Below are 24,238 nucleotides of genomic sequence, written 5' to 3' on the forward strand. Positions count from 1 at the left end.
CAAGTTGGGAGCTTTGCTCAGTAACTCTTAACAAGTTGCAGACTAGATTTTCCAGGGCGAGCACAAAGTGTGGAGGGGACAGTGCCAACCTCCGCGGGCCTGATGTCTGGCAATTAAAATCAATTATGCTGAAAACAGAGTTTTGAAAAGCTTACCCACATTTATAACAGTAAAGAGTAGATTTTTTTAAAAATCGCATTTTATTATTAATCAAAATTATTTTAACCTAATGTGAGATTTTAAATATTGTGCATATTTCATGCCGTTTTTGGTGTTGTCGCTGAACCTGCTTTTTATTATGGAGTCCATTCTCTGAGTTAGCACTCAAAGTGCAGAGCTACAGGCGACAGGAGCACATGCGGGGGACACAAGTACCAACATTTGAGAGTTTGATTTGAGTTGTTCTAATGGACACAAAATCACACAGAACCATTAACTTCCACAGCCAGGCTCCCATCATGCAAAGACCTGCTCCTTGACATCCTTATCCTATTTGAGGTTACCCCTCACGTAGTGAAATGGTGAAATTAAATCCAAATGGTACTTTTGCCTTTCCTTTGATCAGAAGTGGGGTGAGTGCATCTTGTCACTGCTTGCAGCAAGCATGAGAAAGCTGTCAGTGTAACACGGAAGATGGGTTGGTTAATCACCGCTCAGCGTTGGCTCTGCTCTTCCGACATAAGTGTCCCATTTGAATTCAGACAAGAACTATTGCTTCCCGATATGTAAGGAAGTTTCATAGAAAGAATATAGGAACCAGAGAAGGCCCTCGAGCCAGTTCCACTATTCACTGAGATCATGGTTGATCTGTGACTTAATGCCATATACCCACCTTTACCCTGTAATCCTCGATATTTTTGGTTAACTAAAATCTCACATTTAAAATTAAGAATCAACTTAGCATCAATCATTAGTTTGTAGAAGAGAGTTCCAAACATTTACTACCTTTTGTGTGTAGAAGTGTTTCCTAACTTCACTCCTGAAAAGTTTGGCTCTAAGTTATAGACGATGTCCCTTTGTCTTAGACTGCCCAACCAGCAGAAATAGTTTCCCTGTCTACCCTTTCAATTTGCCTTAATATTTTCCAACTTTCCATCAAAATACCATAACCCTTGTATTTCCCAGGGAATAAGACACTAGTTCATGTAACATCTCCTCGTAATTTAACCCTTGGAATCCAGGTATCATCCCGGTAAATCTACACAGCACTACCTCCAAGGTCAATACATCCTTCCTAAGATGTGGTAGCCAGGACTGCTCACAGAACTCTAGATGTGGTCTAAACAGGGCTTTGTGTAGCTTCTACACTGTTATGTTTTCCAGTCCTCTGGACAATAAGGTCAGCATTCCATCAGTTTTTTTGATTATTTTCTGTACTTGCCCATATTGATCCACACACATGGACCTCCAAATCTCTTTGGACCTCCACTGTTTCTAGATTTTCACCATTTAGAAAGTACCCTGTTCTATCCATTTTAGGTCTGAAGTGGATGATCACACATTTGTCCACATTAACAAGTGAAGACTTATTACTTCAACTGTGTGCCCAAAATATTTGCAGGTTCCATGCAGGATGGGACTACCCTAGGAGATGTGATACTTCCTCCTTGGGCTAAAGGAGATGCTCAAGAATTCATCCGACTGCATCGGATGGTAAGTACTTGTTAACCAGCTGCCTGACTTCAGTGCTGACCTCTTTTGGTTTCCTTTATTGGCTGCCATCCTTCTCTAGGCTGCCTGTCCTCAACACGTCAGATGCTAAGAAGGTAGGGACAAGGCACAGTCCCGGACTGCAGCCAATATTTCCTGTAGCTGATCTTCAGGACACACCAGCGGCGGTTATTTCTTGCCTCAGGGAGTTGATCTGTCACTCCACGATAAGGTGACCCACACTGCGGCTCTGTGTATTAATGCTCAAAATGAAATGATTCTCGGTGAGATGCCAGGAACTCATGGCTCAGTTTTCTAAGATGCAGATTGGCGAGTGTTGAGAGTGCACAGCATTTCTGATCTCACACTTGACTTTGTTGTAGTTATCTGCCCACAGGCAATTCTTTCTGCCCGTTTCCTCATGCTTCGCAGCCCAATGCTTTTCTCTTCAGATGCTCACAAGAGCCTCCCATCTTCAACTTCAATGAGGGAAAGAATGCATGAGGGTGATTTTCCCACCTTATGTCAGCTTAAAGGAAACATTTCCGGAAGGATACTGAGCCCAGTAAGCAGCAGTTGTCCCTCGAGGTTGTAACACTTCCACCATTGCCACCGAAAATTTGCTGACTCCACCATTGGCCATACCCATGTCCCTGAGCACCCTTACCCCAGGGTGACCAACTCTGGTCGAAAAAATTGTAGACACTTTGCCATGCAGTTGCAGGTGAAGGGCGGGTAGGGGAGGGATGTGCTGGCGAACTTGTCTGAGCGGCGGAGAACCTCTCAGAGTGGGGTTGGGGCACTGACCTGTCCCGGTTCTCATGCTGCTATCTGTCCGATCAAGCCCCCCTCCCACCCCCCCACCACCCCGCCCCCCTCCCCACCCCCACCCAAACGCCTGCAGTACATCCCCAAAACACAGGCCATGAGCCTGCTGTGCCCGAAGCATGCACAAAAACATGGCCTGCTGGGAGCAAAAAGCACAACCCAGGAAGGCCTGAGCTAGGACAGAAGGCCGAAATCCAAGATGGCTGGTCACCCTGCCTTACACGGGCCTAGCACAACTCACAAAAGGGCAGGGACGACCAACTTCTGAGGTCTCAAATCACCCTGAGACCCTCACATGGTCTCAAAATGCCCTAACATTGACACTTGTGTTTCTGAGTGTTTCACCTGGTGCTTTAGCTGCTACCCCATGAGAAAACACGGCCTATATTTAAACACTAGTGTATTTTAGCAATCTGTGGACCCTCAGTTGGACTTCATCAGAAAGGAAATGCTGCTATCATGATTAACATTGAAAAAGAAGCTGAATATGTAAGTAGAAAATGTTGGAAAATCTCAGCAGGTCTGGCAGCATCTGTGGAGAGAGAAACAGAGTCAACGTTTCGAGTCCGTATGACGGACTCGAAACGTTAACTCTGTTTCTCTCTCCACAGATGCTGCCAGACCTGCTGAGTTTTTCCAGCATTTACTGTTTTCGTCTCAGGTTTCCAGCATCTGCGGTATTTTGCTTTTATCTGAATGTACAGACGTTGTTTGAAAGGGCCGGAAGGTTACAGTCACGCAAGTAAATCACAGCTCTTCAAAACCAGCTAGGGTTAGACGAATACCAAAGTGAAATGTTGGAGATGTTGGAAGCCTGAATAAAAAGCAGAAAATGCTGGATTACGCATCAAGTCAGGCACCATCTGTGGAGAGGGTAACAAAAGTTAACGTTTCAGGTCGGAGCTGGAAGAAGGTGGGAAAAGGTTCCTATGGAGCATCAAAACCAGCATAGAGCTGTCGGGCCGAAAGGCCTGTTTCTGGTGTTGTAGATTCCAAGTAATTTATGGGAGATTGTGGAAACAGTCTGGATGAGAGTGTGGGGGTGACATCTGTGGAAAGCAACTGAACAACGGAGGATGTGACAATTGCACCCTCCTGATTACTTTCAGATCACCAGGAGAAATTTGACCAATTTCTGTTTCTCTTTGGCTGTTCACTGTTCCCTCACAGCTCGCTAAATAAACCATGTCACATCAGTGGCTATTGCAAGGAACAGGCAAAAGTAATGAAGAACAATCAGGCCCAACTGTGGAACCTTGTTCAGAGCTCATGTCAAATTAAATTTACAATGGTAAAAAGTGCAAGAGTTGTCAAACAGAAGGAATGGGGCACAACAAGGTGTAGAACAAGAATTTTTAAAGAAGTGTGTTGTGGCATGTGGAATTCATTACCTTAAGGAGTAGTTGAGGCGAATGGCATGTAGGCATTTAAAGGGGAAACTAGATAAACGCACGAGGGAGAGAGGAATAGGAGATTTGCAGATGCAAAATACTGCGGATATCGGGGCTCAATAAAAACAGAAAGTGCTGGAAGTACTGAACCAGCAAGGCAGCCTCTGTGGAGAGAAAAAGAGAGGTAACATTTCAGGTCGGTGATTATAAAAATGTTATGTAGATAAGGTAAAGGAGGCTCATGTGGAGAATAAACACCCAGCATTGATGTGTTAGCGGAATAGGCTATTTCTGTGCTGCAAATTCTATGTAATTATTTTGTAATTTAGAAATGTTTAAAGTGGGTATTTTCACAATGATAATGCAGCAATATAGCTGCTTTTGACAACGAAGTAAAATTATTACGATTTTTCATTGTCACAGTGGGAAAACTGAAGGTAGAGTTGGCTGAGCCAAGGAACATAGAATTCCCTGGAGTTGCTGGTAGTGCTAGGGTTAAATGGGTCTGGCCTTGTCCATGAGTATAATGCAGATTTAAGTGGTGATTAATAACCTCCACTCTCACCTTTGCAAATGCTAATCTGTTAATTGTTCATCTAAATGGATCAATTTAATGTCTCATTATTTACTAACTACCAGCTTGGCCTGTAGAAATGTCAGACTTATGTGCTATAAGCTACTCTTAATTTGTCTTATTATTGTAATTATAAACCACTCAGGAGCAACAGCCAATTGGATTGTGCTGACTGATCCAGTTACACATCTGATACAGTTTAGCATTGAGAGGTTGAATTCATTTTTGTGTTTGGCTCATTTTCTGCTCATTTGTGCAGTGAGCTTTTACAGACGTGACTTATGTGTCGAGTGGGGCGACCAGAGCAGCTCCGCATATTGTATCGTAGAATCCTTCAGCACCCGTAGAGGCCATTTGGCCCGTTGTGTCTGTGCTGGCTCTTTGAAACGCCTGTCCGATGAGTTCCACTCCCCTGCATTCCCCTCCAGGTTTTCCCATTGAAGTATTTATCCAATTTCCTTCTGAAAGTTACTCTTTGAAAGTGCTTTAACTAACCTTTCAGGCAATGCATTCCGGATCACGCTAACTGGCTGTGTGAACAAAAAAAAATCTCATCTTGCCCCTGGTTCTTTTGCTATTGACCTACTGATCTACCTGCCAGCAGAAACAGTTTCTCCTTATTTACTTAGCCAATTTACTTTATATTCTTTCACGGGACGAGGGCATCGCTGTCTAGGCCAGCATTTTTATTGCCCTTGAGAAGGTGGTGGTGAGCTGTCTTCTTGAACCGCTGCAGTCCATGTGGTGTAGGTACATCCACAGTGCTGTTAGGAAAGGAGAAAGATTTTGAATTTAACAGACTTGAAACGTTAACTCTGCCTTCGTCTCCACAGGTGCTGTCAGACCTGGCTGAGTTTTTCCAGCTATTTTTGTTTTTGTTTTGAATTTAAGCGCTTTTTTTTCAATGATTTTTCAATTGAGGTTTTACACCAATGGAGGGCCATTTTCATCAGACGCATGGTATTCCTGGTGTCAGCTGCTACCTGAGGCTCATGAGTCTTCGGAACTCTCTTCCTGAAAAGGTGGTGGAAGCAGAGTCTTTGAATATTTTTAAGGCAGAGGTGGGCAGATTCTTGGTAAGCAAGGGGGGGTGATAGGTTATCGGGGGTAGGTGGGATGCGGGTTTCAGGTTACTACCAGAGCAGCCAAGGTCTTATTAAATGGCAGACCAGGCCCGAGGGGCTGAATGGCCTACTCCTGCTCCTTGTCCGTTTGCTCGTATATAATGGACCAGCTCTCTGAAAATCTGATGATACCAGAGACTACGCTTTTCCCAGGGCTTCGTGAGCCTTTAGCTAAAACTAAGTGTGGCCGAGTTGGATTCCCTCCCGACTACGCCAATCATGGGATCTCCAGCTGGATTAGGAGTGACAGTAGGGAGCAAAAGCTAAACAGGAAGGAGAAAGAGGCACAGATGTTCGTCATGCAAAAGCAATACTAAACGAACGCAGAACACTCATCTCATCTGCCTCTGACCGCTAGTCCAATTTCTAGGAAAGATAAGACCGGGAGAAGACCAGGAGAGTCACCTATCTACAGAAATGAAATGAAATCCACGCTTTCGAAATTTATACCATCTTCAATTGTTGTGCAGCACTAAGTCCTGCAAGATATCCCCTTTCCTGGTGGCCTCATTACTGCTGTCAGTGATACTCTATGGTTGGCACTTGTTCAACACAAAACACCCAGCCTATCTAGGCCAAAACTACAGTCTAATCGGGATGTTATTTTTACCCCTCTGCTTTCTCCTCCTTGTTTTCAACCTCCAAAGGCAGCGTCTCACACTGGAATCCGTTTCCATGGGTACTGGCAACCCGCCAGTGCTTTGATTATGCAACCATTCTGTATGTCTAGACAGTAGTAACAGCGGGGTATTCAACCACAGGAGTGTTACAGCAGAGCCCTACCTTGTTAACACAAATTGTTCCCTGCGCTATGACAGTGAATACACTTCAAAAAGTGCTTCATTGGCTATAAAGCAGTTTGGGATATCCTGAGGTTGTGAAAGGTGCTACAGAAATGCAGGTCTGTTTTTCTTCAAATACAATTCCACCATCAGCAGTAATCATGGGGCTGATTTTTCAAACTGCCCAGCTTGGAGACAGTTCAAATGCCTCTACTACCTCTCTAATTACACAAGAAGGCAAGAACAAAGAACCTAAAAAATAGGAAAGCAGGAGTAGACCATAGAGCCTCTCAAGCCTGCTCTGCCATTTAATATGATCATGGGTAACCCATGCCCTCAATTCACCTTCCCACCTGCTCCCCATATCCTTTGATTATCTGAGAGATCAAAAGTTGTCCACCTCAGCCTTAAATGTCTTTAACAATGGAGCATCCACAACGCCCTGGGGTAGAGAATTTCCAAAGCTCACAAACATTTGAATGAAGAAATTTCCCCTCATCCCCGTCCTGAATGATCGACTCCTTATCCTGAGACTGTGGCTCCGTATTCTAGGTTACCCAGCCAGGGGAAGCTGCCTCTCCGTGTCTACGATGTGAACCCCTTCAGAATCTTGTATGTTTCAATGAGAGTTTTGTTTTAAAAAACTGACACCTGATGTTGAAGCTTTTTGTCCTGCACTCATCAGCACAGATTCGCAACAATACCAGATCTCAGAGGGAACAACAATTTATACTGCATGAGAAGAGAGTGCTGATTGTTTGGCAATGGACTCTGATTGGTAGAGGCGTTGTCATGGAGAATGCACCAGGGAACAGTTAACTGCTAAGCTTTTTCCTTGTATCGCTCAAGGAAGCCATAGACATTTACACCATGTCACTATATCACAGCAATCTAGACATGCCCCCATTGTCTGAATCTGTATTCATTGAACTTTTGAGCTCAGTAACTTGCGTTCAGTTTTAATAACACCATGTATGCCCAAATAAATGGTGTCACCATGGGATCCCCTTGAGGCTAGGCTGTTTCCATGAGAAACACGTCTTTGATGACCCCTATCTTCCTACCCTGCATACCTGTGATACAAAGATGATACGTTTGTTATATTTGAATCTGCAGCTGCATGTAAGAATTTCCTTACACATCGTAATGGGCTCCATCTTTGCTCAAGTTCACCTTTGAAATGTAACAGTCAAACAAGCTCCCTTTCCTCGATGTGCTCGTTGACAAATCTCCCAATGGGTTCTCTAATGCTGTCTTCCGCAAGCCTACCTTCACTGGTCAATGCACGCGTTGGGATTCCTACAGTTCCACCAGCTATAAGATTGGCCTTATTGGCAGCCTCATAGCGTGTGAGCCATTTGCTCACTCTGCAAGCTTGATGCCAAAATAGAGTGCATCAAAGCTGCCCTGCAGGATAATGGCTACCCATCATTGCTCTCAGTATATCCACGATCTCAGGAATGAGCCAAAAGACGCCACTTTTGGTCCTGAGAAGTGTCCAGTCCACCTCAGATTACCCTGGAAGGGTAATGTGTCTCTAGGATTTGAGCAGCAGGTAAAGCTAGTTGTTTCACGCTGCTACTATGCAGTAGCAACACAAATAGTATTCTCCATTAACAAGATGCTGCTGTGAAGCATAAAAGACATTCTGCCTACCACACAATAAGTAATGTGGTATAATGAATTCCAATGCCGGTGGTATGTCAGGTATGTAGGCCACATACATCCCAGTGACCGCTGCATCATATCAAACAGCACGGCGGTTTGCAACAGACAAAGGACTATACTCAACCAGCCCTGCTTGCGAAATGTAGAACAGTGCCCAACATTAGATGTGATTCCACGATTGGGCAGCACTTACTAAACAATCCTGATTGTGCTAAGAATTACACTGACAACCAATTTAAAATGATTAGTCTGGCTTGCAGTGTGGCTCACTTACGCTGCTGGAAGCTATATATATTCTCACACAGGACCCTGCCCTTTGCAAACAGAAAGAATATGTCCACGCATTGTGCCTTTTTCAATTAAACAAAAGCTTTGACCAATCAGAGCCGGCTTGCCTGATTTGAATTTAAACAGAAGCTTGGCAGTTAAAGGTTTCCTGGTGTATTCTCCACGGCGAAGCCTCTATCAGTCAGCGCCCAATTGCCAACCATACAGCACGTTCTTCTCATGCTGTATAAATTGTTGTTGCCTTTGAGATTTGGTATTCTTGCGAATCTGTCCTGATGAGTGCAAGACCAAAAGCTTTGACAGCATGTCTCTTTTTTCAACAATAATCAAGTTCTGCATTACCAAGTGGCTACTATTTTTAAGTTATTTCACGGGGTGTGTTCGTCACTGGCTAGGCCAGCATTTCTGAACTCGAGACAAAGGCCTGAAGTCCAGGGGGATCCTTCCTGAACATGTAGATTGGGGTCCGACATAATTGAAGGCGCTTTTGCATTTTTTTTCTATTTATTCTTTCATGGGGTTTGGGCGTTGCTGGCTGCACCAACATTTATTGCCTCTCTTTAATTGCCCTTGAGAAGATGCCTGGCACTTGAGCTGCCTTCTTGAACCGCTGCAGTCCACATAGTGTAGGTACACCCACAGTGCTGTTAGGAAGGGAGTTCCAGGATTCTGCCCCAGTGACAGTGAAGGAACGGTGATATATTTCCAAGTCAGGATGGTAAGTGGCTTGGAGGTGAACTTGCAGGTGGCAGTGTTCACGTGCAACTGCTGCCCTTGTCCTTCAATTTGGTAGAGGTCGTGGGTTTGGAAGGTGCTGTTGAAGGAGCCTTGGTGAGTTGCTGCAGTGCATCTTGTAGATGGTACACACTGCTGCCACTGTGCATTGGTAGTGGAGGCAGTGAATATTTAAGGTGATGGATGGGTTGCCAATAAAGCTAGCTCCTTTGTCCTGGATGGTGTCAAGCTTCTTCAGTGTTGTTGGAGATGCTCTCACCCAGGTAAGTGGAGAGTATGTATTCTATTATACTCCTGACTTGAGCCTTGTAGATGGTGGACAGGCTCTGGGGAGTCAGGAGATGAGTTCCCAATACAGACACAATTTTCTTAGTCTCTCTGCATAGGACACCCCTCTCATCCCAGGGACCAATTTTGTGAACCTTCACTGTACCACCTCTAGTGCAAGTATATCCTTCCTTAAATATGGAGACCAAAACTGTGTACAGTATTCCAGGTGCGGTCTCACCAAAACCCTGTACAATTGTGGCAAGACTTCCTTATTCTTGTGCTCCAATCCCCTTGTAATACAGACCAACATGCCATTTGCCTTCCTATTTGCTTGCTGAACCTGCATGCTAACTTTCTGTGTTCCTTTTATGAGTACAGATGCAGCAAGACCTGGACAACATTCAGGCTTGAGTTGATAAGTGGCAAGTAACATTTGTGCCACTCAAGTGCCAGGCAATGACCATCTCCAACAAGAGAGAATCCAACCATCTCCCCATGACATTCAACAGCATTACCATCGCTGAATCCCCACTATCAACAACCTGGCAGGGGCAGGGGTAATAGGGCATGGGTGTTGGTGGTCACCATTGACCAGAAACTGATCTGAACCAGCCATATAAATACTGTGACTATAAGAGCAGCTCAGAGGCTGGGAATTCTGCAGTGATTAACTCACCTCCTGACTCCCCAAAGCCTGTCCACCACCTACAAGGCACAAGTCAGGAATGTGATGGCATACTCTCCACTTGCTTAGATGAGTGCAGTTCCAACAATACTTAATAAGCTCGATACCATCCAGGACAAAGCAGCCCGCTTGATTTAGCACCCCATCCACCACCTTCAACATCCACTCCCTCCACCACCACAGTGCCAGCAGGGTGTACCATCTACAAGATTCACTGCAGCAACTCACCAAGGCTCCTTAGACAGCACCTTTCAAACCTGTGACCTCTACCACCTAGAAGGACAAGGGCATAAGACACATGGGAACACCACCACCTACAAAATCCACCCCCAAGCCACACACCATCCTGACCTGGAAATATATCGGCTGTTCCTTCACTCTCACTGGGTCAAAATCCTGGAACACCTTCCTAACAGCACTATGGGTGTAGCTACATCACTTGGACTGCAGCAGTTCAAGAAGGCAGCTCACCACCAGCTTCTCAAAGGCAATTAAGGAGGGGAAATCTGAAACAAAAACAAAAAATGCTGGAAAAACTCAGCAGGCCTGGGAGCACCTGTGGAGAATCTGAAGAAGAGTCATATGGATTCAAAGCATTAACTCTGTTTCTCTCTCCACAGATGCTGCCAGACCTGCTGAGCTTTTCCAGGTTTTTTTTGTTATTATTCTTTTACCTAATGTATTAGGTCAGCCCTCAGGACATAATATATAAGAACGAAGAAAAGAATTTGCATTTATTTGCATCCTTCACACCTAATAAATTATTTTAGAATTGTAGTCATTATCGTTACATAGGGAAATGCAACAGACAATTTGGTTTCACAGACAAGAAATAAATTTATTTGTTTTAATGATCTTGATTGACATCAGCCAGGGCATAGGAGAACTTCCGTGAATAACATATCGGGATCTTTACCTTCACCTGAATAGGCAGACTGGACCTGAGTTTCATGTTTCATCTAATAGGTGGCACATCTGGCAATGCAGCACTCTGGCAGCACTACAGGAGTCTCAAACTACCATATATGTTCAAATCATTGGGAGGGGACTGAATCCATGACCATATAGTGACAACCTCACCCAAAGCTATATTATACAAAAACACTGCTTATAGGTAATACAACAGACATTTCTTTTAAAGACCTTTACTTAAGACTCTTCAGATTTAAGCATCTCAGCATAACGTTGTTTGAACAGATGTGTTTACTCATTGAAATAAATAAATGCGGTGGTGCACGTCTGAAATAAAAATACTTTGCAGAACAAATGGACGCTTTCTTGTAAATGACACTTTGTTCTCTCCTCTTCCTCACAGGCTTTGGAAAGTGATTATGTCTCTGCTCACCTCCATCACTGGATAGACCTGATATTTGGTTACAAGCAGCAGGGTTCAGCTGCAGTCGAAGCAGTTAATGTTTTCCATCCTTACTTCTACGATGACCAGGTTGATCTCAAAGGCATAAAGGACCCTTTGAGAAAGAATACCATCATGGGCTTTGTCAGTAACTTTGGGCAGATCCCTAAACAGGTACGAGTTAAGAGAGCCTCTCCATTTCTAAATTTTACAGGATGGGTTTCCTTTGATGTTTGTACACCACAATGGTTTTTATTTGGTCAGATTTATTTGATTGTAAAACGCTGCTTTTATATGAAGCCGTTTTTACAGGACCCTGGTGAGACCACATTTGGAGCACTGTGTACAGTATTGGCCTCCTTATTTAAGGAGTGATGTAAATGCATCAGAAGCAGTTCAGAGAAGCTTTACTAAACTGGGTTGTCTTATGAGGAAAGGTTGGACAGTCTGGGCTTGTATCCACTGGAGTTTAGAAGAGTAAGAGGTGACTTGATTGAAACATATAAGATCCTGAGGGGTTTTGACAGGGTGGATGTGGAGAGGATGTTACGTTTTGTGGGAGAATCTCAAACTAGGGGTCACTGTTTAAAAATAAGGGGTCGCCCATTTAAGGCAGAGATGTGGAGAAATTTTTTCTCTCAGAGGATAGTGAGTCTTTGGAACTTCCCCAAAAGGCAGTGGAAGCAGAGTCTTTGATTGTTTTCAAGGCAGAGGTAGATAGATTCTTGATAAACAAGAGGGTGATGGGGGTAGGCGGGAGTTTGAATCAGATCAGCCATGATCTTATTGAATGGCAGAGCAGGCCCGAAGGGCCGAGTGGCCTACTCCTCCTAACCCACATGTTCATGCGTACAGTAACAGCAAGAGCAGCAGAAGAATCCAGTAAGAATACTTAGGGTTTACTCCCGATCATTTCATATCATTGGCTGCACTTAGAACTTATCCAACGTTTCGAATTAGCCAACATAATTAACACAGCAAAGTAGATACTTAATGCTGAAAATGTCGAATGATTAGAAAATTTGACTCTCAAAACGAGTAGAATTTGGCCAGAAATCTCCTCCGAGCATCTCCTGCTCTGTTGCTGAGACTTCGCCACAGTTGAAACAGAAACCCCATTTTCACGCATCAACGGGATATTTTGCCGCTCCTGTCGGAGTTACGGGAACTGCTCTGAGGAAATCTCCAGCCTTTCTCATTGTATCACATTGTCTGTGCGTTGGACTTGGATTGCTCATTAATTGCTGGCAGACACGAACCTCTTGGGATTTGTTTTGCTGTAGCGTTTGCGTCAGCCAACCTTCCTTAAATTTAAAATTTATCCGGGAGAACGCCCAGGGATGGATTTAATTAATGTTCACTATACAGTGGATAGGAAAGAGTGGCTGTAAAATGGGTGATAATGGATCCAGCACCCATTATTAGTGGAATGACAAATCGAGAGGATTGCATAATGATATCACCCCTTGCTGAAAGTTAAAATTCCCTCCAGGATTCCCAATTGGCTTCCTAAAGACCCTTTGACATTGGGTTGACAGCAGATGGACAGTTCTTCCTCTGTCAGCAATACCGTGTAGTGTAAAATGACCTTTCCAGATCTGACAACATTGAACTCTTATATTCTCTTGGGTCTTGTGAGCTCACCACCACTTCTCGAGGGCAATTAGGAATGGGCAACAAATGCTGGTCTTGTCAGTGACCCCAATTCTGATGAAGGAATTTTTTTTTTAAGAAGCTGCAATAAGGGACAGGATTTTCAGAGGTTTTTGGGGGTAGGACTAGAGGATGGCAGGAGCGGAGGATGGCAGGAGCGGAGGATGGCAGGAGCGGAGGATGGCAGGAGCGGAGGATGGCAGGGCTGAAATCTTGCGTTGCCGACACCATGCTGACTCACTGGCAAAATCCCGCCCTTGAGCCATTTTCGAGACAGCCAGGCTGGAGGTGGAACTGCCACTTGTGGTATTGAGAGATTTAAGGGGCCTATTCAGGCCCTTCCCCCACACCGAGAAGGCCAGTTGGAAGGCCGGCCTCACACAGTGGAGGGTGTGTCCCTCTGTGTTCACTGGCAGCTGCGACCATTTTTAAATAACATTTGTCTGCCTCGTCTTCATAGGGCACCTTCACCTCTCTCTGTGTCTCTGTCTGCTTGTCTCTCTCTCTCTGTCTCTTTCCCTGTCTCTCTCTCTCTCTCTCCCCCTACCTCTCCCTATGTGTCTTTGTCTCGGTCTGTTTCCCCCTCTCACTCTCTCTCACTCACTCTCTCTTTGTCTCTCTCTCTCCCCCTCTGTCTCTCTCCCTGTCTCTGTGTCTCTCTCCACCTTTCTCTGTGTCTTTGTCTGTCTGTCTGTCTCTCTCTCTCACATTCTGTCTCGCTCTCCCTCTGTCTCTCACCCTGTCTCGCTCTTTCTCTCTCTCTCTCTCACTGTCTCTTCCTGTCTCCCTCTCTCTCTCTGTCTTTTTTTGTCTCTGTCTCTCTCTCTCTCTCTCTCATTCTCTCTCTCTGCCGGCATCTGCAGCTCCCACCTCAGACATGATGTATCACCTTTTGGATGTCCTCCAGTTGCCCCTCTAACCTCTAGAATCTGACGGCTGGCCCTAATTGGATGACAAGCAGGTTCTACAGCAGCTAATGGACCAGCTCACCAGAAGTTGGTGTCAGGCGACTGTTCCTGACACAGTGCAGGGTCGGGACCCACATTTGATCCCCAAGTTGGTGTCCTGCCCCAAAACAGAAAATCCAGCCCCAGGTTTTCACTGACAACTGAGCAGAATTCCTTCCTTTCCTTTTAACCTGATGGGAATTGGATCCTCTGACCTTGAGACCCTTGACTGAAGTAATGATGGAAAGTTAGATGAGCAAAGTTATTGAGGCTTGGAGGCCATGTATCTCCATTTGGGCATTGCTTCTCTGAACCCCTTAATGCAATATAAATTGGCCCTTCACTGCCTGCTGCACACTTAGTTCTCACCTACTCCTAACCTCTGCTGGGCAACCATCTTTCCCTCTTCCAGTTGGCTGCGGTACCTCAGTAACAAGTAAACATGATTCCATATACGAAACTAAATGGCATTGTTTGTCCAAGTTTAAAGCAATATACTTTAGAAGTCTTCTGATCTACCCAAGAGCGTTTATTGCCATCTATGCTAACCCTGATAACTTACCAGGTTGCACTCATTGTTCTGCTGCTGCCTCTGCAATGGCGCAGTCTCTAAATGACTTGCTATTTACACTAAATAATTCTGTGTTGAGCATCTAAGTAAGTAATTGTACTCACAGTTTAAAGTAAATTAATTGTATTCACATTTTAAAAGAACTAATTGTATTCACAGTTTATAGTAAGCGTCTTTAACCAGTCTTTAGACAATGTGAAGACCATGGCCGTTTCCGTGCCGCAATTCAAAGCGCGCTCACAAATCAGGTGCTTCAATCTGCATTGGCACCACAGCTCTTCAGGTTGTAGCATTGAGAAACCAATCTTGTACCAGCACAGAAATTACAGCGAAGCTGATTCAGTAGAAGTGTTGTGTGACTGCGAGCAACTAAGGGCCTTTGCATGGGAGGTTTAAAGAGGGGGGATCTCAAGGACTTGCCCAGATCATATCTGTTCCCAGTGTCGGAAATGTGCTTTGGAGATTCTGGCAGGTTACTTGGGACTCGTCGCCAGACCAGTCTGTCTAAGTGGCTGAGAGATATTTTTCAGAGATAATCTTCATTCCGCCTGACATTAATTAAATCGACAGGCGAGCACACGAACATAGGTTGCGTCTTGAAAGACAAAGAGACTCACAGGTGTTTTCTTTTCCTTGAATTCAGCTGTTCAGTAAAGCGCACCCCGCACGGTTTGTCCAAGGAAAGCACTCTTCAGGGAAGGACTTTGCTGCCTCTTCTCCCGCTACCCTGCCCTTCTTCTACCACCTGCAGAATCTGAAGCCCTCTAGTGTTCCAGTAAAAGGTATTTAAAACACTGATCTACAAGTTTTTATGTCATATTTTGACATTCCGGATGTGTCAACTGACTGTGCAAACTGATCAATGAAAACTATTTAACTATTCAAAACTATTCCAACTGTTTGTTGGAAGTGATGGTCTTGAGCCATTCTACCATTCATATTCAGCCTCACCTCTGGTTTCAGATTAACTTTTAGACAAGTAAAATTGATTCAACGGGCATCATCCTGCATCGCTGGGTCAACCAGCGAGAGGCATCAACTCTCTCTGTGTCTCAGTCTTAACTGGGAAGATGACAGGCTCAATCCCCAACCTGTGCTGCACCATTCAGGGTAATGGGGTGTTACAATTACCCTCAGTATCGCCATGCTGGGTGCTGGCCAGGGCAGAGGGAGGTGAGGAATTAGCCAGGACCCCCATTGTATTAATTATCCAGCAACGTTAGCTGGATGTGGTCAAGTGGTGAGGACAGAATCAGGTTTGGTTGTGTTGTCTTGCCACCGGGCATGGAACACTCATTGTCAATACTCCTCTGTGACCACTTGGGGAGGTTTTGCAGTGGATCCCCACAGAACTTCACCCAGCCTGGGGTAGTACCTTCAGGAGCTGAGGAGGGAAACCCAGGAATGCAGTCGGTTGATTGAATTATTTCACCCATCTAACGAGGGAGGATTGTGTAGGTGCAGAAGGGAAACATGGAATTGCTATGAGATGTAAGGTGGAGGATTTTTAAATTTATTCTACTTCCACAAGGATGTGAAACTTTTCCATGGTCTGGCATCAACCCTTGTCATGAAGGCAGGTGAGAGTCACACTCACGGGGCAGCACTGACAGTAATTTGAACTAAGTGCCAGGAAGTGTGCAAGCAGGGGACTGCTCCCTCTGATATCTGTTCCCTGCAATCATTTTCCCCACTAAGATCAGGAGGAATCAAGCCCACGTTCCCCCACTACCAAACCACAGCTGGGCACAAACGTGCTGAGTCTCTTCCACAATTCCCTATGTTAGTCGTAAGAAAGAGAGGACACCTTGCATTTATATAGCACTTTTCATGATCACTAGATGTTTCAAAGAACTTTGGAGCTAAGGCAGGCAGTACTTTCTTTTGAAGTGTAGTCACTATTGTAATGTAGGATTGTATACTAATTGTATTCATATTGTATTCAGGTGGTGGGCATTAACTGGGGGTTCACCATTGGAAGGCTGAAACTGGATGTGGGGTTAGGAGGTGCTTGTTTGCAATGTGTGTCTCTGTAAATAAATGTTATAAAATCATGTAAAGATTGGCTCCAGTTCTATCCTTCACTATGTGGAATATAACATCTTATCCCTCTCTCATAATACTTTACTACCCAACTTATTTTACACAGAATTATCGAAGGGGGTTGTTGGACACATTGTACATACCGAAAAAGGGGTTCTTGCTGTGGAGAAGAATAAATTATTGATACCACCAGAATGGAACAAAACCTTTTCCTGGGGTTATGATGACTTCAGCTGCTGTCTGGGAAACTATGGTGCTGACAAGGTATGTGCAATTCATAAATAACTGAAGTCCAAGGCTGCTTCATCTGTCTTTTGGAGGTTAAATTGAGGCCCTGCCTGTCCTCTCATATCCCTCAACTAAAGTAACTGAAAAATCAACATCACTAAAACAGATTATCAGATCATTATCTCATTTCTAATTGTGGGATCTTGCTGTGTGCAAAGTTGCTATCGCATTTCTTACATTACAACAGTGACTACACTTCAAGAAAGTGACTATAAAGTGCTTTTGGATGTCCAGAGACTGTGAATAACCATATATAAATGCAAGTCTTTTTTCAAGGAATACTGAGCTAGATTCACAGGTTAACTGTAGATGCTTAACTAGTGTTCTTGTTGAAGTTCAGTAGATTTAAATTAACTCTCTATAATGTCTTAGCTCAAGGTAATAGCAGAGGAGAGTGATGCCTATTGATATTTGAGTAATTTTGCTTTGTGAGCCTTGATGTATGTTGTAAATCGTGCATAAAGAACAAACTGTAATACTGTTGCAACGTAGACGAACCCAGCTGCCAATTAATGCACAGCAAGATCCCACAAATAACAGTGAGATCTTCAGTTTTGCCTGTGTTGGTTGAGATAACTGTCGGCCTCAACACTAGGGAGCACTCCACGGCTCTCCTTTGAATATTTTTATGGGATCAGTTACATCCACACGGGAGGCCTTGTTTTAACGTCTCATTCCCAAAGACAGCATCTCCGGCACTGCGGCCATCCCTCAGTGTGGCACTGGAGTGTCAGCCGGATGAACAGCAGGAGGGAGAAGAGTGGGCTGTCCGAATTGTGAAGCTGAGCAAGAAAGCGGTTTAGGTACAGTGCAGTGGAAGGTCAGGAGGAAATGGCAACCAGTTAATGATGCTGCCTCAATTATTTGTACACTACAATGTCGGGTTAACACAGGTTGATTGAAAATTGAAGACCGACTACAATGGAATTACATTTGTAACAATGCTCTCTTGTTCCTGATACAGATTCTAACTGTATTTGAATGCCTGTCTGACTGGGGCCAGTGCCTGTGTGCTGTGTGTCCAACACCCACAACTGTTATCACTGGAGGCACGAGCAGTGTAATATGTGTGTGGGAAATCCCAGGCCACAAGGCGAAAGCAAAAAGCATGATGTTGAAAGAGGTAGGTCCCTGCTGCTCTCTGTTTGCCTGCTTCTGTTGTTTTTATTTAGCTTACATGCTACAATGTGAAGTTGCAAAACTTTGCTGCAAATGATCCCACCTGAGCCCATCTTTCTTCATGTTTGGACTCAGCCTCCTGTCTAATACAAGTTAGGAGCAGGAGTAGGCCATTCAGCCCCTCAATCCTGCTCTATTATTCAATAAGATCATGGCTGATCTGATCGTGACCTCAACGCCATGATCCCGCCAACCCCTGAGACCCTCTGGTTCCCTTGTTAGTCAGGAATCTATCTCCCTCTGCCTTAAAAATATTCAATGACCCTGCCGCTACCACTCCCTGGGGAAGAGAGTTCCACAGATTCACAACCCTCAGAGAAAAAAATTCCCCCTCACCTCCATATTAAATGGGAGACCCCTCATTTTTAAACAACGCCCCTATTCCTCGTCTCTCCCACAAGGGGAAACACCCTTTCAGCATCCACCCTGTCAAGCCCCCTCAGGATCTTATATGTTTCAATAAGATTACTCTCATTCTTCTAAACTCCAATGGGTACAGACCCAACCTGTCTAACCTTTCTTTGTAAGATAACCCCCCTCATCCCAGGAATCAGTCGAATGAGCATTTTCTGGACTTGTTAAGGAAATTCTGAAATTTCAATATGCCTGAAGCATAAAATGTCACTGTAATGTGTTGGCTACTAATTTGGAATCAGTAGTTCATACAAAACAATTATTTACGGCCTCAGTTTGTGCAGATGCCAGGGCAACAGCTAATTCAGGACTGATTGAAGCCACCCCATAATGCACCATGGCTAACCACTTTGGGACACGTAGCTCTAGAGAAGCTGCTGTCTGAACAAAGAGCGGACAATTGGCAATTACGGTAGCTTGGACAATAACCCCATTGTCGTAACACTGCCAAAGCAAAATGGTCACTGTCAGTAAAGCCAGGCACTAATCACTGCACCGCTACGTCAGGGTTATTTGTGCCCGTAACCCTTGCTTCTGCTATGTCTGAATTCCATTAACATGCTGAAGTGGCCTTGTTTCCAATTTTTGTTTTTGCAAGGTTATGACTATTTGAAGCAGAGTCATTAACTGATTGTCATCCCCTCCTGTCTTTCACCACTCTCTACATGTTTACTCTCTATATGTTTACTCTCTACATGTTTACTCTCCACATGTATGCTCATTCAGTTGCACAAATAAGACAGTATTTTTCCCTCCTGCCTGAATTTAGTTTTCTGGCCCATGTGTCTCTATTGCAGACATTCATGGCATATGTTCTTGTGCACCCAGGCTAATTATCTCTATCTCTGCCCCCCTTCCTCCATCTCTCTCTTTTTCCTGTGTTCTCCCTCTCTCTCTCCCTCACACACACACAAACGACAAAACATTTCATACTTCAATTCTCAAGCGCTCTTCAATATCCCCTAATATGTGGGCAGATGGTAGCATAGCGGTAATGCCACTGGTCTGTTAATCCAGAGGATCAGACTAATACTCTGGGGACATGGGTTCAAATCCCATATTGGCAGCTGGTGGAATTTAAATTCAATTAACAAAACTGGAATATGAAGTTAGTCTCAGTAATGGACACATCATTGATTGTGGTAAAAACCTATCTGGTGCACTAATGTCCTTTAGGGAAGGAAATCTGCCATCCTTACCCGGTCTGGCCTACATGTGACTCCAGACCCACAGCAATGTGGTTGACTCTTAACTGACCTCTGAAATGGCCCAACAAGCCACTTAGTTCAAGGGCAATTAGGGATGGACAACAGGTTCTGGCCTTGCCAGTGACACCCACATCCCTTGAAAGAATTTAAAAAAATAAACAATGGCACTCAAACTATTTTCTGAAGATTAAACAATTTTGCAATCTTGCTTTCAGAAGTCACTTGTTGACTTGTGAACAATGCAGCCAATAGTTTTTCTGAGTCCTGTTGTAATTCCTGTCTGTATCCCATGTGAGTCTTTGGTTTCCTCTGTTTCTTTGCACAGAAATTGCACCAGTTGTCATAAATAATTGTCATTACTAAGTCCGGAAGGCACAAGTCTGGGAACGTTGCACTTTCTCTGATGCCAACTCATGATTATAACCTTATTAGAAAGATGTGGAGCTTTTTTTCAGAAATTCAGTGATGAATGGAAAAGTGAAGACAAAGTAGCAACAGGAAATTAACTTTTTAATAAAACTAATTATTGTGCTCTTGTTCTTTTTGAAAAGCAACATATATTTAGCATTGAATTTCAGCTTTCTGTTAGTGAGTGCAATCTCTGATGGTTTCTCAATTGATTTGCATTAGATTAAGTAAGCAAACCTGTTTGTATTAAACTTCATTGTGAAAGAAGGCAGGTAAAAGAAGATCTTCCAGAGGCTTATAGAATATTAATGGCATAGCTGAAAGAAACCCAGTGTAACATTTCAAATGAAGCTCACAAAGTGGATTTGGAGCAGCTAGACTTCAGTTTGCGAACAAGTAAATTCAAAACAGATACCTTATGAAGAGTGACTCATTTTGGGGATAACAGAGTGTTTGCAATACAGCTGGATTTGTAATGGGGACATTACTGTACTAGAAGTGTCAGCTTGGCTTAGCAATAGTATTTTCTCTGCTAAGCCAGAAGATTTTGTTACAATCCCTGTGGGAATTGTAAACCAAAAGAACCAAATTTACCTAACGACCTTCAAATGAAGGAATTATCGAACGAGATTTCACTTTTTGTAACTTTTTATTTTAATACGAATCAGAATCAACTTAAATTCAACATAAATTAATAGGTGAATAAATCATGATCAGTATGAACTATGAATTACACATGACATAACAGATACGACAAAGATAGACCTCACAGATCTCCTCGGCAGTCCATTCTGCCTGTATGGCACCAATTTCAGTCCCACGTTTTCCCATCTGAGATATTCCTCAGGAAGAAATCCAGTCCTTTTCCTTCAAGGACTTAGCCAAGTCTTTGTAGGCAGCGATGTCCATGTACACACAGGGTGCTGCCCGTGCAATCTTCCACACAACAGTGTATTTCTTTCCGAACCTTCTCAACTCTAGGTTCTCGGCAGAAGCATCTTTACCTTCACGTGGCACGGGTGATTCTGGGTGTTCAATCGCTCAGAAATGAAAGAAACAGAAGCAGCATTCCTAAACGTACTTTCTGACCCCTCAGGAATACAGCTCTCTGGTTCAGCTGGCTGACCGCCTCCTCTCCACAGCTCTTCCCTTTCATCTTGCCAGCTCCTCTCTTTGCACTTTGTCTGTCTGCCACCCAGCTTCCATATTTTAACTTCCTTTCCTGTTGGTCACCAAGTCAAATGGACCAGTATTTCTTATTATCCAAAAAATATAATTGACCCCTTTAAAAGTGATACAAACTCTTAAAAAGTCATTTTGAAACATTGTTTAAAACAGTTACAGATTCCCCAGACATTTTAAAGTTGTTATAAGTCTTTCTTGCTGTTGCTGCTTCTGGGTCAAAGGCCAGCACAATATGGGTTTAAGCACCACTTCAGATATTTGCATATCCAATCTAGACTGACACTTCATTATTATACCAAGGAAGTATTGTTTCCCAAGTTGGACAATTGAAATAAGTCCAATCCGCGCTCTTGGGTAAACATAAAAGATACATTGCATGATGCAACAAAGGACAAGGGAGTTCACCTGGCTAGCAATTATCCATCAACTAACACCACCAAAATCCAATTATCCAGATATTTATCTCACTGTTATTTTGTGAAATCTCGCTATGCATAACTCGACTGCTGCTGGCTGTGACAACAGTGACTACCATTCAGAAATATTTCATTGGTTGGGGGATTCTTGGGAATGTTCTGAGGTTATGGAAGATACTGTATGAATGTATTCCTTTCTTCACTAGAATAACAAGTTTCAGTGGGTGAACCACTGCAATGGAAATTCTTGGGTGCTGAGCGGAGAATTGGATCACCCAGAGGGATGTGATGGAATCAACCAAATGGCCTTTTTTTTTCATCCTTGAATTTTATGTCTGTTCTAGAAGTATAACTTGCAGCCCTCTGGGGAGTTGAGGCAAACCTTTCTTCATTGAAATAAGTGCATTTTTGATATCTAATTTTTTCCAGTGGACATGTCTTTGGTATCTCTCCTCCTGCAAGCCAACCCTCTCTCTGGTCTGAAAATAGCATGTTGTGGTTTCCTATTCTTGTATTGCAGAAAAACAATAAGCGACTGAAATCTTTTAATATCTGGTTAGGGTGATCAATCCTCACAGCAGTAATTTGTTCTTTGTCCCAGGTACTTCATGGACATATAGAGGCTGTCACTTGCCTGGTGGTGTCTTCATCTTATAATGTGATTGTAAGTGGATCGCGTGACAGGACATGCATCCTTTGGGACTTTAACACACTGACGTACATCAATCAGCTTCAGGGACATGAAGCGACTGTTTCTGCTGTCGCCATCAATGACCTAACTGTGAGTTCCATCTCTTGTCTTTTGCTGCAGGAATAAATCTGTTGAAATGCTTCCAACAGGTCAGATGTCAAATTACCCAGAATGAAGGGGAATTAGATGGTTGAGTATCAATTTAATTAGTGTGAAGAATGGGCAATGTTTGTATAAAGTTCTTGTATTTTGGGCCTTTTACATTTCTTCACCAATGACTGAAGAAAGGGACCTCTTGATTCTCATATGGTTCTCAGCTGAAAATAGCAACAGAATTGATGTGAAAATTGGAAAATAAATGACAGTGCCTGTGATGTCTGGAAGGCCAATGCCCCCAATGTGGGGTTTTTCTTGACTGTTTTATTCTCTTGTGAGTGGGAGTGAATTAGATAAATGTGAGTATTGCTGAGAAAAGGGACATGTCTAAGCTTTTCGTCTTGCACTCATCAGGACACTTGCAAGAATACAATATAAGAGGAAAATAACAATTTATACTGTATGTTAAGAGAGTGTTGATTGGTTGGCAAGCGGCATTGCCATGGAGAATGCACCACTGATGGTGACTGACAGTTAACTGCCAAGCATCGTTTGAAATTTAAACCAGGCAGCTTGACCCTGATTGGTCAAGGCATTGTCCTGAGGAATGAGTCAGCGAATGGTTATCACTTATTTTATTTAGCTGAAACAGGCGCAATGTGTGCCAAAGCACAGCCTAGTTGGGTATGATCTATACTCTGCCTGTTGTTGTTCACAACAGGCAAGGTACAGACTGTACCCAACCAGCCTGTGCTTGCAAAACTCAAATCACAGTGTCCAACATTAGATGTGATTCTGCTCTTGGACAACATTTGCTAAATAATTCTCAATGTGCTAAGAATTATGCTGACAACTAATTTAAGATTATCAGTTGGGCTTGCAATATAGTGCATTTGTGTGTACTGGAAGCTACATACATTAATACACAGGGCGTTGTTCTTTGCAGACAGAAAGAACATGTATACACATTGCACTTGTTTCAGCTAAATAAAATAAGTGACAGCCATTCGCTGACTCATTCCTCAGGGCAATGCCTTGACCAATCAGGGTCAAGCTGCCTGATTTAAATTTCAAACAACACTAATTGTCTGTCACCATCAGTGGTGCATTCTCCATGGCAATGCCACTTGCCAATCAACCAACCAGCACTCTCTTCACATACAGTATAAATTGTTGTTTTCCCCCTTATATTGGTATTCTCACGAGTGTCCTGATGAGTCTTTTTTTTCAGCAATACTCAAGTTCTGCACTACCAAATGACTATAGATCATTCTGCATGTGGCCTGCAATTTGACAACCTCAATCTATGCCATGGATAAGAAGGAATTATTTGATGAGCAAAGCAAAAGTGCAGTGTTTCTGTCGAAATTTTAATTTAAATTGAACTGCTGAATAGTTTTACATCCATTATAACTAAGTAAAAACGAAAGTGCATTAGTGCAAAAGGGTTGATACATTCAACATTAAATGTGTGCATTTTAGGCTGTGTTTACTTTACTTTAACTGTTATAATATAGGTCAGTGCTTATCAATCTCCATTGGGCGTTGTGTGCTTGGATTCTGGAATTATAGTATTTGAAAGTAAATATAATTATTCAGGATTAATAATTAAGATGTTATAGAATCACATGACAATATGCTAAACTCATTATTTATATTATATTATGGGGGTAATGTCCAAGTGGTGTAAATTCTATCAATGCTATGATATACTTATTATGTGAACTCACAAAATGATTTCAATGTCATTTGTTATAATGTTGGTGGTTCTTCTGTTTTCATATGCTCAT

General features: G+C 43.3%; 1 protein-coding gene across 1 annotated transcript in view; it reads left to right on the forward strand.

The window, feature by feature from the left end:
• wdfy4 (WDFY family member 4) overlaps window positions 1-24,238 on the forward strand; it is a 241,555-nt gene that overhangs the window by 199,304 nt on the left and 18,013 nt on the right. Inside the window, exons 52-57 of the mRNA XM_078530732.1 lie at window positions 1,562-1,653; window positions 11,311-11,523; window positions 15,164-15,302; window positions 16,670-16,827; window positions 17,816-17,974; window positions 22,263-22,442. Coding sequence (XP_078386858.1) covers window positions 1,562-1,653; window positions 11,311-11,523; window positions 15,164-15,302; window positions 16,670-16,827; window positions 17,816-17,974; window positions 22,263-22,442 — 941 coding nt within the window. The remainder of the gene's footprint in view (window positions 1-1,561; window positions 1,654-11,310; window positions 11,524-15,163; window positions 15,303-16,669; window positions 16,828-17,815; window positions 17,975-22,262; window positions 22,443-24,238) is intronic.

This window comes from Cetorhinus maximus, chromosome 27 (genome assembly GCF_964194155.1).
Source record: "Cetorhinus maximus chromosome 27, sCetMax3.hap1.1, whole genome shotgun sequence".
Taxonomy (NCBI): domain Eukaryota; kingdom Metazoa; phylum Chordata; class Chondrichthyes; order Lamniformes; family Cetorhinidae; genus Cetorhinus; species Cetorhinus maximus.